Source organism: Centruroides sculpturatus, unplaced genomic scaffold (genome assembly GCF_000671375.1).
Source record: "Centruroides sculpturatus isolate CEXI.00-Female unplaced genomic scaffold, Cexi_2.0 scaffold481, whole genome shotgun sequence".
Classification (NCBI taxonomy): Eukaryota; Metazoa; Arthropoda; class Arachnida; order Scorpiones; family Buthidae; genus Centruroides; species Centruroides sculpturatus.
In genome coordinates this window covers 132,815-148,657 of record NW_019384715.1, presented here as the reverse complement: position 1 = coordinate 148,657, position 15,843 = coordinate 132,815, and the positions used below count along the sequence as shown (strand labels likewise).

The 15,843-nt window shown below is 29.6% G+C and overlaps 1 protein-coding gene across 1 annotated transcript in view; it reads right to left on the bottom strand.

Moving 5' to 3' along the window:
* Positions 1-2,246: 2,246 nt before the first annotated feature.
* Positions 2,247-15,843, bottom strand: part of LOC111627907 (cytochrome P450 4C1-like) — a 35,312-nt gene continuing 21,715 nt past the window's right edge. Inside the window, exons 8-17 of the mRNA XM_023371588.1 lie at positions 10,773-10,954; positions 10,499-10,571; positions 8,675-8,801; positions 8,224-8,276; positions 6,561-6,687; positions 6,326-6,487; positions 5,039-5,212; positions 3,492-3,558; positions 2,489-2,668; positions 2,247-2,404 (exon numbers count right to left, since the gene is read on the bottom strand). Coding sequence (XP_023227356.1) covers positions 2,247-2,404; positions 2,489-2,668; positions 3,492-3,558; positions 5,039-5,212; positions 6,326-6,487; positions 6,561-6,687; positions 8,224-8,276; positions 8,675-8,801; positions 10,499-10,571; positions 10,773-10,954 — 1,303 coding nt within the window. The remainder of the gene's footprint in view (positions 2,405-2,488; positions 2,669-3,491; positions 3,559-5,038; positions 5,213-6,325; positions 6,488-6,560; positions 6,688-8,223; positions 8,277-8,674; positions 8,802-10,498; positions 10,572-10,772; positions 10,955-15,843) is intronic.

The following is a 15,843-nucleotide window of genomic DNA, read 5'->3' as shown; positions in this document are numbered from 1 at the left end:
GCTTGCCATTGTAAATCATAGTTTTGCTTTAATAATAGAGTCGTGCTGGAACTTTTCAACGGAAATTTTTAATTAACGTAACATGACTTCCAGTTCACATCGGAAGTTATTATATAGTTATGTAGCTGGTACCCGCGACTTCACCACGGAGGTTTTGCAAGCAAACCCCATTTATATTCAGCATTTTAACAATTATAGTAATTGTTATATAACACCTACCGCTGAGAATGTTGAGAATCAAACAAACTATTTTTAATTTGATCAATTTTCTGGAACGTTTACAATCGTTCTGCAATCGAACCAGTGTGCAATAGCAAATTCGAATTTATACCAGTTAGAACATTTTAAAAATCGAAACAGATAAAAATATTTATAACAATGTCTGAAATGTTATCAATTTAATACTCCTAAGTACTTAATGAAGACTAAACGTAGTTAAAATAATTCGCATTTAAAACAGTACAGTACAAGCCATTTTTCTGGTTAAGCCTTATGCTCTCTTTCTCTTCCCACTGGAAAATTTCGAAAAATCCCTTCTTAGTAAGAGTTTCCATGACGTAGCCTAATTGTGTACCAAAATTCACCTTTTTAGATTCAGAGTTTTGCTCTGGGTGATGATGAATCAGTGACTCAGTCAGTCAGTCAGTCAGTCACTGACTCAATGTGCAGTTAATCAGTCAGTCAGTCAGGACAAGCAATTTTATATGTTTAGATTGGGGCTTCCTGCCACTACACTTCACACTTATTGTTTCTTATTTTAGCTATCTAACTGCTTTCTCACTATTAACACAGAGAGACAGACAACAGTAACTAGAAATCCGTACATCCCCATGATTGCAGCTTAAATATAAAACTAATTCTTTTTAAAAAAGTAACTTATATAAAATACTAACCAATCACATCTTTGTTAAAAACTAAGAGCCATCATATTTTTCTTTAAGAACATATCGTTTTTTATTTAAACTCGTCGAATTTTTAAAAGTTGTGGTATCGTTTTGTATTATTAAATTCCGTTTTCTGTTATTAATTTATATTAAATTCTTATACAAATTAAATATAATATATACTGTATCGGTCTTTATTTCGATATAATTCAGAAAAAAATTTTTATATTAAATTTATATACTAATTAATAATAATTAATTTTTATACCCCAAATGTATCAAATGCATACTACTGACGACAGGAAGAATTTTTACCTCTGCAATGTTTTTCAAATTGGAACCCAATCATTTTTCATGTGATAGGCTGGATGTTTGGAAGACATGCGAAAACAGGAACAAATGTACAAAAAATCCATAATTAATAATAACGAGTAAAAATTTATTAACATACTTTTACTGTTTTGGTTATGCCCGTAACAATTAAAAGTATTGGAATCGTGTCAAATTTGACTCTCCGAGTTTCTTGCACATTTCCATGAACCCAATAATATCAACAATAAATAAATATGGAAAAAATTCTGTCGATATGACTGTGAGTTTTGGCATTCATATCTTTTAATATCTCAAGATAGACTTATAAGTAAGAGAAGAAAATTAGCATTGTAGCTATTGTAGATGGTAGAATGATGCTATTAAGAATTTGTGGTTTAATGTAAACATGATGAAGCAGTAAAACAGGATCGTGTGTCATATCTCGATAATGGTCAGACATAACAAGAGTTTGCTCTTAATGTACATTTACAATTTTATATAAAACTCGTGAGTACTTTTAAATTAAGCAGTTTACTATTTGTAGTAACTAATAATACAAAACTTATTATAGTGCACTCTTCGCCACATACAATGTAATTTATGATTAATTGGAAAAGTACTTTTGTGTAAAATTATTAAATAAGCTCAGTTTTAAAATTCGTATTTATTCTACTTTTTGCGCTATTATTTTACATAAAAAATTGTCAAGATTAATTAAGCCAAGTGATATACTGTGTTTTTAGAGCAGACGAGCATGCTATCTCTCATGCATGATTATATTATTCAGTGTTATATTAATATTAAATATAATAAAACATTATGCATTCAATAAGTGAGAATATTACTGCACCTATTAATTTTTCACGAATACAAAAACAATCAGCACGTAGTTCAAGTGAAAATATACTTATTAGTAGTGTTGCGATTTATTACACAACTCTTTGTAGAAAGCAAAAGCATTCCTATTTGAAACCATATGCAAAATATTAAAATGATTTAAAGCATAACAATCGATTATAACGTTTACATTAGTATTAAATTTAAAAAAATCTACGGTTTTCTCGATTTAAATTCGAGTTGGAGTGATCGACTAGGATTAAGACTAATTCGAAACTTAAGTTGGGTCGATTTTTCCACGCATCCTATCTTCATCTTTCTTAAGATAGTTGCCAGAATCAGTTTAATTTTAATCATGGCCGAGCGATTCCCTGTAAGAAATAATCGTATGCGTTAATTAAACTACAATCTTATTAAACTTTTTATTTATCTTTTATTATGCTAAAGTTTCTCACCCAGACACATCCTGGGTCCTGCCGAAAATGGGATGTAAGCGTAAGGTGGGCGTTTGGATAAGTTTTCGGGAAGAAATCTGTCAGGATCGAAAACATTTGGATTTTTGAAGATATTTGGATTGCGATGAAGATTAAAAATTGAAACAACGAATATCCAGTCTTTCGAAAATTCTTTATCTCCTGAAAAGATAAAAATTGAAATATTAATATTTGTTACAGTAAAATCATGTAATGCTACGTTTTAAGGTACTTCTTATAATCTTGAGAACAATCTATTGTTTTCTAAGTTCTAAATTTTTCGAAACTTTTAATCACTAATGCCAATGCTTTATTATCAGCTTATTTACGATATTTGATCACAGAATAGAAGAAATGTCAGTTAACCAAAAATTTGTGGTCAACATATATTTTTAGAAGTGCGAGCACCGAATGTTCATAAAACTCTAAGAAGTCATAAAACTCTACAGTGAGAACATCTGCTCGATGTTCTCACTGTAGAGTTTTATGACTTCTTTGTAGCATTTTAATATATAGACATAACGAAAGTAACGTGGACTTGACAAAGGTAATGAATATACTCTTATGTATTGTTACTTTTGTAGATACTACGTGTTATTAATTTCAAAATTTAAAGTTTCAAATTCGAAAAATATGCAAAAATAAAATTTAAACAAATTCAACAATTCGAAACAAATTACACTGATAACAGATACAAAACAGATACATAAAAGCACTACTCGAATACCCCAAAACTAATCAGGAATCAAGAAGAAATACAGATGCATAAACGATTTCTGTTCCCAATAAATAGATTTACACGCCCGTATGATATTTCGCGTATTTTTATATTTATTCAATTACTAATATTTATTAGTAAAACACTGTGATTTCATTACACATATATAGTATTTTTCACTCATGTGTTCGTGTGTTGAAAAGTTTTGTTATAAGAAAAAATTTAAATAAAACAAATTCGCATGTATTCAAGAATAATTATCCTTACCCAATCTTATAGATTTTTTGATTTTCCTAGAAAACACAGGAACAGTTGGGTAAAGCCTCATAGTCTCCTACAAAAAGTTAATATAAATTTCATTATTCGAGCACATTAAAATACACATTTCTCTGATAAAGTTAAATTAAGCGAAATTATAATTTAACAGTTATACGAGTTTATAATTATTTGTAAAATAGGCAAGATGTCTTGGAAGACATCCGAAAAAAGTAACGAAAATACAAGACATCTATAATTACTAATAAAGGTAAACATTTCGCAACTTGTTTAATAAACTTTTGCTTACTCTGTTACGTTCTTGACAATTAGAGAGTTTCAGTTTCGTGTCAAATTTGGCTCATCGATTGCTTTGCACATCTACACGAACCCAAATATATAAACGACAGTTTTGTGAATGTGTATTCTTGTGTTTGTGTGTGTTGAAATTTATTTCGTTTAATATCTTAAAATAAGCTGAAGATTAATAGCGAAAATTTGAAATCGTAACTTTCGTATAACAGAAATTAAGACTATTAAATTTATTTGATTAAATGTTGAGCAAATGGTAATATAAAAGAGAATTATGTGTCTTAAATCGAGTGTCGTCGAACTTAATTATATAACAGTTTACTCGTTATTAACGTTTAAATTCTTTCTTTTTATAAATTACCTATCAAGTAGAATATAAGTGCAAAGGACCTGAAAGTCCCAGTAAAGGAATGATTGTCGGTGTAAAAAGGACTTAAATTCTGAGGTTGAAATTACACTCCAATCACGATTTGTCCTGATTTTACTATTGGACACTGAAAAATCAACCGATATTTAACTAATAGTGTCTTATATTAAGCCTGACAACTATTTTGATTATAATTTTATAAACGTTTTTCTCGCTTTTAGAAAATTTTAATGTAAATTTTATAAACGTTTTTCTCGCTTTTAGAAAATTTTAATGTAAATTTTATAAACGTTTTTCTCGCTTTTAGAAAATTTTAATGTAAATTTTAATAGAATATTCGTGTTTGCCAAGCACAATTATCAAATAAGCTATAATTTAAAAATTAATTGTTCCTAATTATCATATTTCGTGATTAAAACTGTTTAGATTTTGAGTAAAATGTACGGTAAAGCGCAATAATGTACTGTACCTAACTTTTCTCAACAAATGTTATACAGACATTGTTTGTTTATTAGTATAAAAGTGTATTTAACGTTAATTTTCAGGAGTTAACACCACTCTGGAAACTAAAATTTATCAAGAAAGTAAAATTCTTTATGCTTTTTCTTTGGACTGTCTAGTTTAGAGACTTTATGCTGTGTAATTCAATATTAAAACCACATCAAAGTTGTTACAGTCAGAAAATGCCAAAAATATAATAAAATCCACAAAATTAATCATTTTAACAACATGAATAACGTGTGAGATTGTCTCATATTTGTTAGTATATAAAAATTATTTTACCACTAAAAATATGAAAATTATAAATGCATTATAAATATTATGATAATTACCCATATATTATATAAAATTAGTCATAAATATCGCTAAAAATTGCCACCTTTATTACACATTCCAAATACTTCATCTCGTGTAAATCTTCATTTGTAATAAATCGATCGATGTCATTTTCAAATATGGCGTCCAACTCTTCCTGAACTTTTCTTTGAAAGTCTTCGTGTTGACTTAATAAGTATAATGACCAGCAGACGGTTAGTGCAGTTGTTTCGTATGCCTAATATTAGAAAAACATTATAAATACATTTTTTTTATAAATTTTTACGTGTAATAAAAATTAGTGCGTACAGATTAATAACTGCTCATTGCTAGCGCTAATGACTACATAGATAACAATTTCGAACAAGAAAATAGTGAAATATTTACACAAAGTATGTTATCTTCACTTGTTCGCATTATATGTATGTGTCTTTATTGTGGATATATAAAAAAACTTCAGAGAGACGATTCTTTGCATAATTTCAACACAAAAGGTACTATAAACTCGTGTTAATACGGCATAATTTTAAAATTATAAAACAAATAATATGGTGGTCTATTTATAATGTCGACAGATTCCTGACTTCAAATTGTATCTCTCGACATTATCAATGGATCACCATTTTATAAACACAAAATCGTATTGTCGCATCCTGTGAAATAACCACCTTTATTATTGAGCGCATGTGCTAATAAATGAGGCAAACAGAGAGTTTCATGTGACAGTTGACGTCAGTAATTTTAAAGTTATTCCAACAATGTCGTTTTATCCACGTTTGTGTGCCCAATTATGGTTAAAATTATTTGGGAAAATGTCTTTTTAATATATTCAGAATGACTGTAGTATAAGCATGGTGAAAATAATATCTATCGGGTTTAAAGATTATTTAGTATGGAATGTATTATTATGAGTAGATCATAATTACCGTAAACATCGACATGGTAAAAAATAATAGAAGAAAGTATCTTACTGAAGAGCATCTGAATCATTCGGATCATGTCCTATTTAAATATGTCATGAATAAAGTTTGCTAAATTTCTAGACTTTAGTATGAATGCAACTCATCCATTAGTAAAAAATGAATTTATTTTGCATCCTGTGAATAAACTGAACTATATTAAAAATAGCCAGTACTTTAACAGTTATTTTTGATTTATAATCGGCATTTTAATAACTTTACTATTGCGCTAACAAAATGTAATTAAATAAGAAAAAATCTGCTAAGTTTCTGTTCAATAACGCGTAATTTAAATCAAGGCAAAATATTCGTTAATTTACGAATAAATATCGTACCAGATGATTGTATTCTTAAGTTCAAAATGTCAAATAAAAAAAAATTATTCCACTTACAGCGCCAAGAATAAATTCGATCTCTTCACAGATACTCTCAATAGTCAATTCTGGATTTTTATCCGTAGCATCCAACAGGAAGTCCAACAGAGATTTTGGATTTTCATTATTTTTGATATTGTTTCGTTCGTCTTCACGTAATTTGATTTTTTCAGCAATTATCTAGAAATAGAACTGAAGTTCAGAAAAATATTCATGTGTAATTTCTGTTGGAGAACGAGAATTTTTTACAAACCTCTTTTGTTAATATCCTTAAAGTTTTCTTGTTTGATTTAAACTCTCTTCCTTTTAATGTTAAATAAAATAAAAAGTCGAACGACATCAGAAAGTTAATTGATCTATCAAGTACTGGCTTAAATGTTCTAAAAAATAAATAATTCATGAAATGTCTCATTTAAAATGCGAAATTGTAATATGAAATGTTTAAATATTTTACAATTGCGAACATATAATATGAACATTTATTAAACTGCAATTCTCAAACATTACAAAAATGAATGTGGAAAATAAATTTGTAAACAATATGGGCAGGATATCTAAATTAACTGTATAAAAATGTTTGGTATGCAACATAAATCTCTTCACGTATTTTCCTCGAAACGAAGTTAGATAAATGATTGGCATTATTGGCAAAGTACAGTAGTGTGTTTATACCTCGTACGACGGGCTGGCCACATGGAGTTTTCCAGGTTTTCATCCACATCTGTAATGCTTGAAAAGAGACCAGATATCCTTAATTAAAAACACCTCCAGGACCGCATCTCCCAACAGGTTGTCCAACGTTGCATTGCAACAAACAAACAAACCAGACCGAGTGATAATAACTGTACTCCAATATATTTAATAATACATTGAAGTTGACCGAATCTTCTTGGTTTTCTACAAAAGCAGAAGATTTGTGAAAATGGCATCCTGAGAGGCTGACCGAATAATTATAAGCACATTCTACATAGCCCTGAAAAGTGACTGGATGAAACAAAAGACAGAGAACACCTTAAATGTGTGGCAAGCCTTGCTAAATATGAAGTGCAAACGAGAAATAGTAAAAACTATTTTTTAGAACTTTCAATAAACAAGCAGAAATGAACTAGATCTATAAGGTTTCCACGCGAGTTTAATAAAAATACTTCTGGCTCAATCATTTTGAGTGTTGTGGTGCATCATTAAACAAATTTGAATTTACCTCGCGTTAAAAATTAATCGTTCGAATAGACAGATAAAAATATTCATACTATTTAGATTTTTCTTATGCATGTCTACGTGTACAATGAAAATGTAGANGGCATAATTATAAAATTATAAAACAAATAATATGGTGGTCTATTTATAATGTCGACAGATTCCTGACTTCAAATTGTATCTCTCGACATTATCAATGGATCACCATTTTATAAACACCAAATCGTATTGTCGCATCCTGTGAAATAACCACCGTTATTATTGAGCGCATGTGCTAATAAATGCGGCAAACAGAGAGTTTCATGTAACAGTTGACGTCAGTAATTTTAAAGTTATTCCAACAATGTCGTTTTATCCACGTTTGTGTGCCCAATTATGGTTAAAATTATTTGGGAAAATGTCTTTTTAATATATTCAGAATGACTCTAGTATAAGCATGGCAAAAATAATATCTATCGGGTTTAAAGATTATTCAGTATGGAATGTATTATTATGAGTAGATCATAATTACCGTAAACATCGACATGGTAAAAAAATAATAGAAAAAAGTACACTGAAGAGCATCTGAATCATTCGGATCATGTCCTATTTAAATACGTCATGAATAAAGTTTGCTAAATTTTCTAGACTTTAGGATGAATGCAACTCATCCATTAGTAAAAAATGAATTTATTTTGCATCCTGTGAATAAACTGAACTATATTAAAAATAGCCAGTACTTTAACAGCAATTTTTGATTTATAATCGGCATTTTAATAACTTTACTATTGCGCTAACAAAATGTAATTAAATAAGAAAAAATCTGCTAAGTTTCTGTTCAATAACGCGTAATTTAAATCAAGGCAAAATATTCGTTAATTTACGAATAAATATCGTACCAGATGATTGTATTCTTAAGTTCAAAATGTCAAATAAAAAAAAATTATTCCACTTACAGCGCCAAGAATAAATTCGATCTCTTCACAGATACTCTCAATAGTCAATTCTGGATTTTTATCCCTAGCATCCAACAGGAAGTCCAACAGAGATTATGGATTTTCATTATTTTCGATATTGTTTCGTTCGTCTTCACGTAATTTGATTTTTTCAGCAATTATCTAGAAATAGAACTGAAGTTCAGAAAAATATTCGTGTGTAATTTCTGTTGGAGAACGAGAATTTTTTACAAACCTCTTTTGTTAGTATCCTTAAAGTTTTCTTGTTTGATTTAAACTCTCTTCCTTTTAATGTCAAATAAAATAAGAAGTCGAACGACATCAGAAGGTTAATTGATCTATCAAGTACTGGCTTAAATGTTCTAAAGAATAAATAAATCATGAAATGTCGCATTTCAAATGTGAAATTGTAATATGAAATGTTTAAATATTTTACAATTGCGAACATATAATATGAACATTTATTAAACTGTAATTCTCAAACATTACAAAAATGTAGTGGAAACTAAATTTGAAAACAATATGGGCAGGATATCTAAATTAACTGTATAAAAATGTTTGGTATGCTACAGAAATCTCTTTACGTATTTTCCTCAAAACGGAGTTAGATAAACAGTTGGCATTATTGGCAAAATTCAGTAGTGTGTTTACACCTGGTACGACGGGCTGGCCACGTGGAGTTTTCCGGGTTTTCATCCACATCTGTAATGCTTGAAGAGAGACCAGATATTTTTAAAAACACCTCCAGGAAGGCATCCCCCAACAGGTTGTCCAAGCGTTGCATTGCAACAAACAAAGAAACCAGACCGAGTGATAATAATTGTACTCCAATATATTTAATAATACACTGAAGTTGACTGAATCTTCTTGGTTATTTAGAAAAGCACAAGATTTGTGAAAGTGGCATCCTGAGAGGCTGACCGAATAATTATAAGCACATTCTACAGAGACCTGAAAAGTGATTGGATGAAATAGAAGATAGCGAACACCTTAAATGTGTGGTTAACCTTGCTAAATATGAAGTGCAAACGAGAAATAGTAAAACTACAGTAGAGCGTCGTTTATCCGAAGGTCGATTATCCGAAACGTCGGTTATCCGAAGGAATTTCAATCGACAAATTTAAATTTTCGCCAGTGCTGTGGGTCTGTAATCTTTGGCTATGTCTTCGACTACTCAAATATTTTACGTTTTTGATACTAAATTAACTTCTGAAGTATAATTTTTTATTGTTTCTATATGTTTCGATATATTTATTTTGTTTGTACAAAATAAAAAATTAATTTTTAACGATACAATAGTTTCATTATGCTTAACATCGACGAAAATTTAACGCGAAGCGACACGCAATGGAGAAAAATTTCAACACGGGATAAATTAATATATTTTTTCGTACATAATCGGTTATCCGAAAAATAAGTTATCCGAACAACCCCAGTCCCCAATTGATTCGGATAAACGACGCTCTACTGTATTTCTTAAAACTTGCAATAAACAAGCAGAAATGAACTAGGTCTATAAGGTTTCTACGCGAGTTTAATGGAAATACTTCTGGCTCAATCAGTTTGAGTGTTGTGGTGCATCATGAAACGAATTTAAATTTACCTTGTGTTGAAAAATTAATCGTTCGAATAGACAGATAAAAATAGTCAACTATTTAGATTTTTCTTATGCATGTCTACGTGTACAATGAAAATGTAGAATTGGGCTGCCATTAGTAGAGAAAAAAGAACAAATCTCCTATTAGGCTATATCAATACAACCTAACTATCAATTCAATGAATTGGTTGCATTATTATTTTCAGTGAAAATAATTTTATTTTAAATAATAATTACTTCATGTACGTAGTTAAAATACAATTGCTTACTAGAATTACGTATCAAAAAGTAGAAATACAAAATCAGATATTCGAGTCAAGTTACTTTATGCAATAAAATGTGTTTTATAAAAGTGAAAGCAAAAAATCTATGGATCAAAAATAACCTATTCAAAGATTTGTATTCTTTTCTGGTTTTAATATCGTTGTACAGAACAGATAACATCTGGAATTAAATACTTACGCGTTTATTAATTTCTCATAGTAAAAACTTTTTTCTCTAAACCTAGAACTATCTTTAACTCCAAGAATTGTATCTGAAATAAATTTCATTTAATTAACAACATAAACAATTTAATATATTTTTCAACAATTTTAATATTTATAATGTAATTTATATTTATTTCTTTAATAATTAAAAAATTATCAACTTCTATAAATTTTATTGTCAATAATTTATATGAACAATCAATCTATCGTAAATAAGGTAGATAAGGTATAAAATACATTCTACTTACCATACAAAATATTAAATCCGCACATTTTAACAACAGGTACTATAAAAACTTTCTCGTTTTCCATTAAAACCTCAACTAATTTTCTGGCATTCTTCTCGATTATTGGAATAAATGAATGCAATGTTGTTAGGCGAAAGGCGGGCAACAATAATTTCTTCCTTTCTCTATAAGCTTTGTCACTTCTGAAAAGTATTTTTGGATATTATTCATATTTTTGTGAGTTGCGTACACAAGATCTTTATCCAAATTGAGATTTTATATATGAAGTTAAAGTAAACTAATTGCATATGAAATAATTATAGTTTAAAAAAAAACTTTAATTAATGAAATGAAATGCCAAATGTCGGTTTTAAGAGCTGAACAATAAGCTAACAAAACTAATTTTTCGTATTTCAACAACCAAAAGAATAAGAATCAATGGATCAATGACACTCAAAAAGACATGGCAGAAATAGGCATATCTGAAGAAGATATCCAAAACAGGGAAAGGTTTAAAAACAAAATAAAGAACTTCAAGGGTTTTCAGGAAAAGGAAAATAAAGACATGGAAGACTCTTCACTCAGGAGCAAAGACAACAGCAGAGCGAGAGAATGAAGAGTTATTGAAAAGAAAGGAAGAAGAACAAAGGGAAGGGAAGAGAAAAAAGCGAGTCATAATTAGTTGTTTGTACGTGGTCCAAAGATGGCCGGAATCGACACAAAAAGAAAAATTCTGGAATAATTTGTTTTAGGTGATAATACAGTGTTTAAATTTTTTCAACATATTGTATGGCCTATGTGGGACGTATGTTCTAGTAAATATTGCGTCTATAGAAAAATCATTAGGGTGCAATTTAAAAAAGTGTACATCAACTTCTGATTTTTACTGCGAGTCACATTATTTCAATAAAAATTTTTTTTCCCGCTAACAATGTTAGATACCTAACCAGCAGAACTGTATTTCGAACAGAAGAAGTATGATGTACAAACGATAAACACTACTAAACCCACGTTAGCAAGTGCTATGTGCTACCTATAGGCCAAGTGGTTCCATTCCATAAACGCTAGGAGTTAGGTCGTGGGTGCATGCCTCACCTGGACAAACTGCCCATGAGAAGTTTTCCAAGTTTTCTCCACGTCTGTAATGCCTGAATAGCAGAAAGTTACTATTAAAAGACTTCCCCGAAGGTATCACCCTAGGCAATTCGCCCAAGTGTTGAATTGCTGTAAATTAATANTAAAAAATTATCAGCTTTTATAAATTTTATTGTCAATAATTTATATGAACAATCAATCCATCGTAAATAAGGTAGATAAGGTATAAAATGCATTATACATACCATACAAAATATTAAATCCGCACAGTTTAATAACAGGTACTATGAAAACTTTCTCGTTTTCCATCAACACCTCAACTAATTTTTTGGCATTCTTCTCGATTATTGGAATAAATGAATGCAATACTTTCAGGCGAAAGGCAGGCAACAATAATTTCTTCCTTTCTCTATAAGCTTTGTCACTTCTGAAAAATATTTTTGGATATTATTCATGTTTTTGTGAGTTGCTTACAAGGGATCTTCATTCTAATTGTGATTTTATATATGAAGTTGAAATGAACTAATTGCATATAAAATAACTATAGTTTTAAAATAAGCTTTAATTAGTGAAATGAAATGCTAAATGTCGGTTTTAAGAGCTAAACGATAGGCGAACAAAACTAAATTTACGTATTTCAACAACCAAAAGAATAAAAATCAATAGATCAATGACATTCAAAAAGACATGGCAGAAATAGGCATATCTGAAGAAGATATCCAGAACAGGGAAAGGTTTAAAAGCAAAATAAAGAACTTCAAGGGTTTTTAGGAAAAGGAAAATAACAGACTTCACCCAGGAGCAAAGACAACAGCAGAGCGAGAGAATGAAAAGGTATTGGAAGAAAGTAAGAAGAACAAAGGGAAGGGAAGAGGAAAAAGCAAGTCATAATTAGTTGTTTGTACAGTACATGGTTCAAAGACGGCCGGAATCGACACAAGAAGAAATATTCTGGAATAATTTGTTTTAGGTGATAATACAGTGTTTAAATTTTGCAGCATATTGTATGAACTATGTGGGACGTGTGTTCTAGTAAATATTGCGTCTATAAAAAATTATCGGGTATAATTTAAAAAAGTGTACATCAACTTTCGATTTTTACTGCGAGTCACATTATTTCAATAAAAAATTTTTTCCCGCTAACAATGTTAGATACCTAACCAGCAGAACTGTATTTCGAACAGAAGAAGTATGATGTACAAACGATAAACACTACTAAACCCACGTTAGCAAGTGCTATGTGCTACCTATAGGCCAAGTGGTTCCATTCCATAAACGCTGGGAGTTAGGTCGTGGGTGAACGCTTCACCTGGACAGGCTGCCCATGAGAAGTTTTCCAAGTTTTCTCCATGTCTATAATGCCTGAATAGCAGAAAGTTACTATTAAAAGACTTCCCTGAAGGTATCACCCTAGGCAATTCGCCCAAGTGTTGAATTGCTGTAAATTAATAAACAATCAAACAAGGCGAAATGGCACATCAATTTTTCACTGTATCCATGTCGCAGTAGATCAATGAATATAATATATATATTTTAATATTATATTTTTTTTTCTGTAAAAATTACATTTTTTTACTTATTTTGTTTAATATTTCGATAGATGGCGATACATGTAAAATCAGCAGTTAAATGTACAAAAAAATTTATCCATAGATAATAATCCTTTCGGTCATTTAGGGGGTAATGTAAATCATGATTTAAGTTAAGAGTAATCGAATGTGACTGCCGAGTTTCGTAACAATTCGTCGAACGGCCTAGGCACGTATGACGAACAAACAAACAAATATTTTAATTTATATCTACAGATTTGGCCATCTTAAAGAGTGATATATTTGTGATAAAACAAAGCACATCAATTCAAACCTGATATTTAAGGATAATATCGCAAATAAAAACTTAGCACTTTGGAAGTGACCAGGATCCTGTAGATTCACAGCAAAAGACTATAATAAATCAGACGTGAATGTACGCATTGCTTTTCCGAAATCATTTTTCTATCGTATTTTAAATTGATTATAATCTAATTACCTTAGGTCTTAAACCATAATAATTGAAAAAGGAAACGTTTTTCTTTTTTTATTATTGTATTTTTTCTGGGTATAATCTTACTTTAACGAGTTGTCTAACTTAATACAAAGTTCGAATGACAATTACACAAGACATAAACACTGATATTTATTCTGGTATTTTTGAAACCGTACCAGTAATACTTGTAATTCAAACAGAAATTATTTATTGTATTATAAAGACACTTGGCAAATCAATCAAGTGACCATCAAAATGTGATGTTTTTGAAAACGATTACGTCTTTTATTTATTTTTTAAAATGATACTTATTATTAGGTATTTATCATGCCTTGTTTAATAATATAATCTATTGTCATTCTTCATCCCCTTTCTTATTATTCAAATTGATTGATATCTCTACGTTTAAAATCCTGTGGTAATTGTTTATATATATTTCTTTCTTTTGTTCTTCGCTTTATCTGCCTTGTGTGTACTAACAAGACCTCTTTTAGCAAGCCCATTATCAGTTCGGCCAGGCCCACAACGAGACGACCAGGTAATAAGACTTGACCTCTCCAGACAACCCAGACAACAANTAATGACGAACCTGGAAAGAAAAATTTCTATATAAAAAGCTTTTATTTGTATCGAATTTTAATACAAAAAACCATATTAATAGATTATAAATAGGTTACTAGGTAGACAGGTTTTATTATTTTTATAGAAATTCTTTCGACTATTTCAGAAATTTAAATTCAGTTTGGTATTTTCAATATTTTCTGACTGACTGTAAGAAAAATCTTTTTCCGTATTTGTTAATATAATCAATATAGTAACAATGCAACTGTCAAATTATAAGTGCAATAGTAAACAAAATCCGCTATGTAATTTTATGTTTCTTCTGCTTTTCACTTGTAAAACTTCAAAACATTTTATTCGTTAATATCTATATGACGAACAAACAAACAAATATTTTAATTTATATCTACAGATTTGGCCATCTTAAAGAGTGATATATTTGTGATAAAACAAAGCACATCAATTCAAACCTGATATTTAAGGAAAATATCGCAAATAAATACTTAGCACTTTGGAAGAGACCAGGGTCCTGTACATTCACAGCAAAAGACTGAAATAAATCAGACGTGAATGTACGCATTGCTTTTCCGAAATCATCTTTCTATCGTATTTTAAATTGATTATAATCTAATTACCTAAGTTTTAAACCATACTAATAGAAAAAGGAAACGTTTTTCCTTTTTTATTATTGTATTTTCTCTGGGTATAATGTTACTTTAACAAGTTGTCTAATTTAATATAAAGTCCGAATGACAATTACACAAGACTTAAACACTGATATTTATTCTGGTATTTTTGAAACCGTGCCAGTAATCTTCGTAATTAAAACACAAATTATTTATTGTATTTATACAGACACTTGGCAAATCAACCAAGTGACCATCAAAATGTAATGCTCACCCAAGTTTTTGGAAACGATTACGTCTTTTATTTATTTTTTAAACTGATACTTATTATTAAGTATTTATCATGTTTTGTTTAATAATATAATCTATTATCATTCTTCATCCCCTTTCTTAATATTCAAATTGATTGATATCTCTATGTTTAAAATTCTGTGGTAATTGTTTATATATATATATCTTTCTTTTGTTTTTAGCTTTTTTTTTGCCTTGTGTGTACTAACGAGACCTCTTTTAGCAAACCCATTATCGGTTCGATCAGGCCCACAACGAGACGACCAGGTAATAAGACTTGACCTCTCCAGACAACCCAGACAACAAAGAATTTTGATCAATCCAGGTCTCTCAGAGCAAATAAAAAACTTAAAATTATGATCTTTAATTAAATTTTAATTAAAATTTTATAAATATATAATTTTTCTGAAATTTTTATACGTTTAGAATTATATTTATATGATTTATTTTATACAAAAAAAAAAATTCTTTAAATATGGAGAGAGAATTGTTCC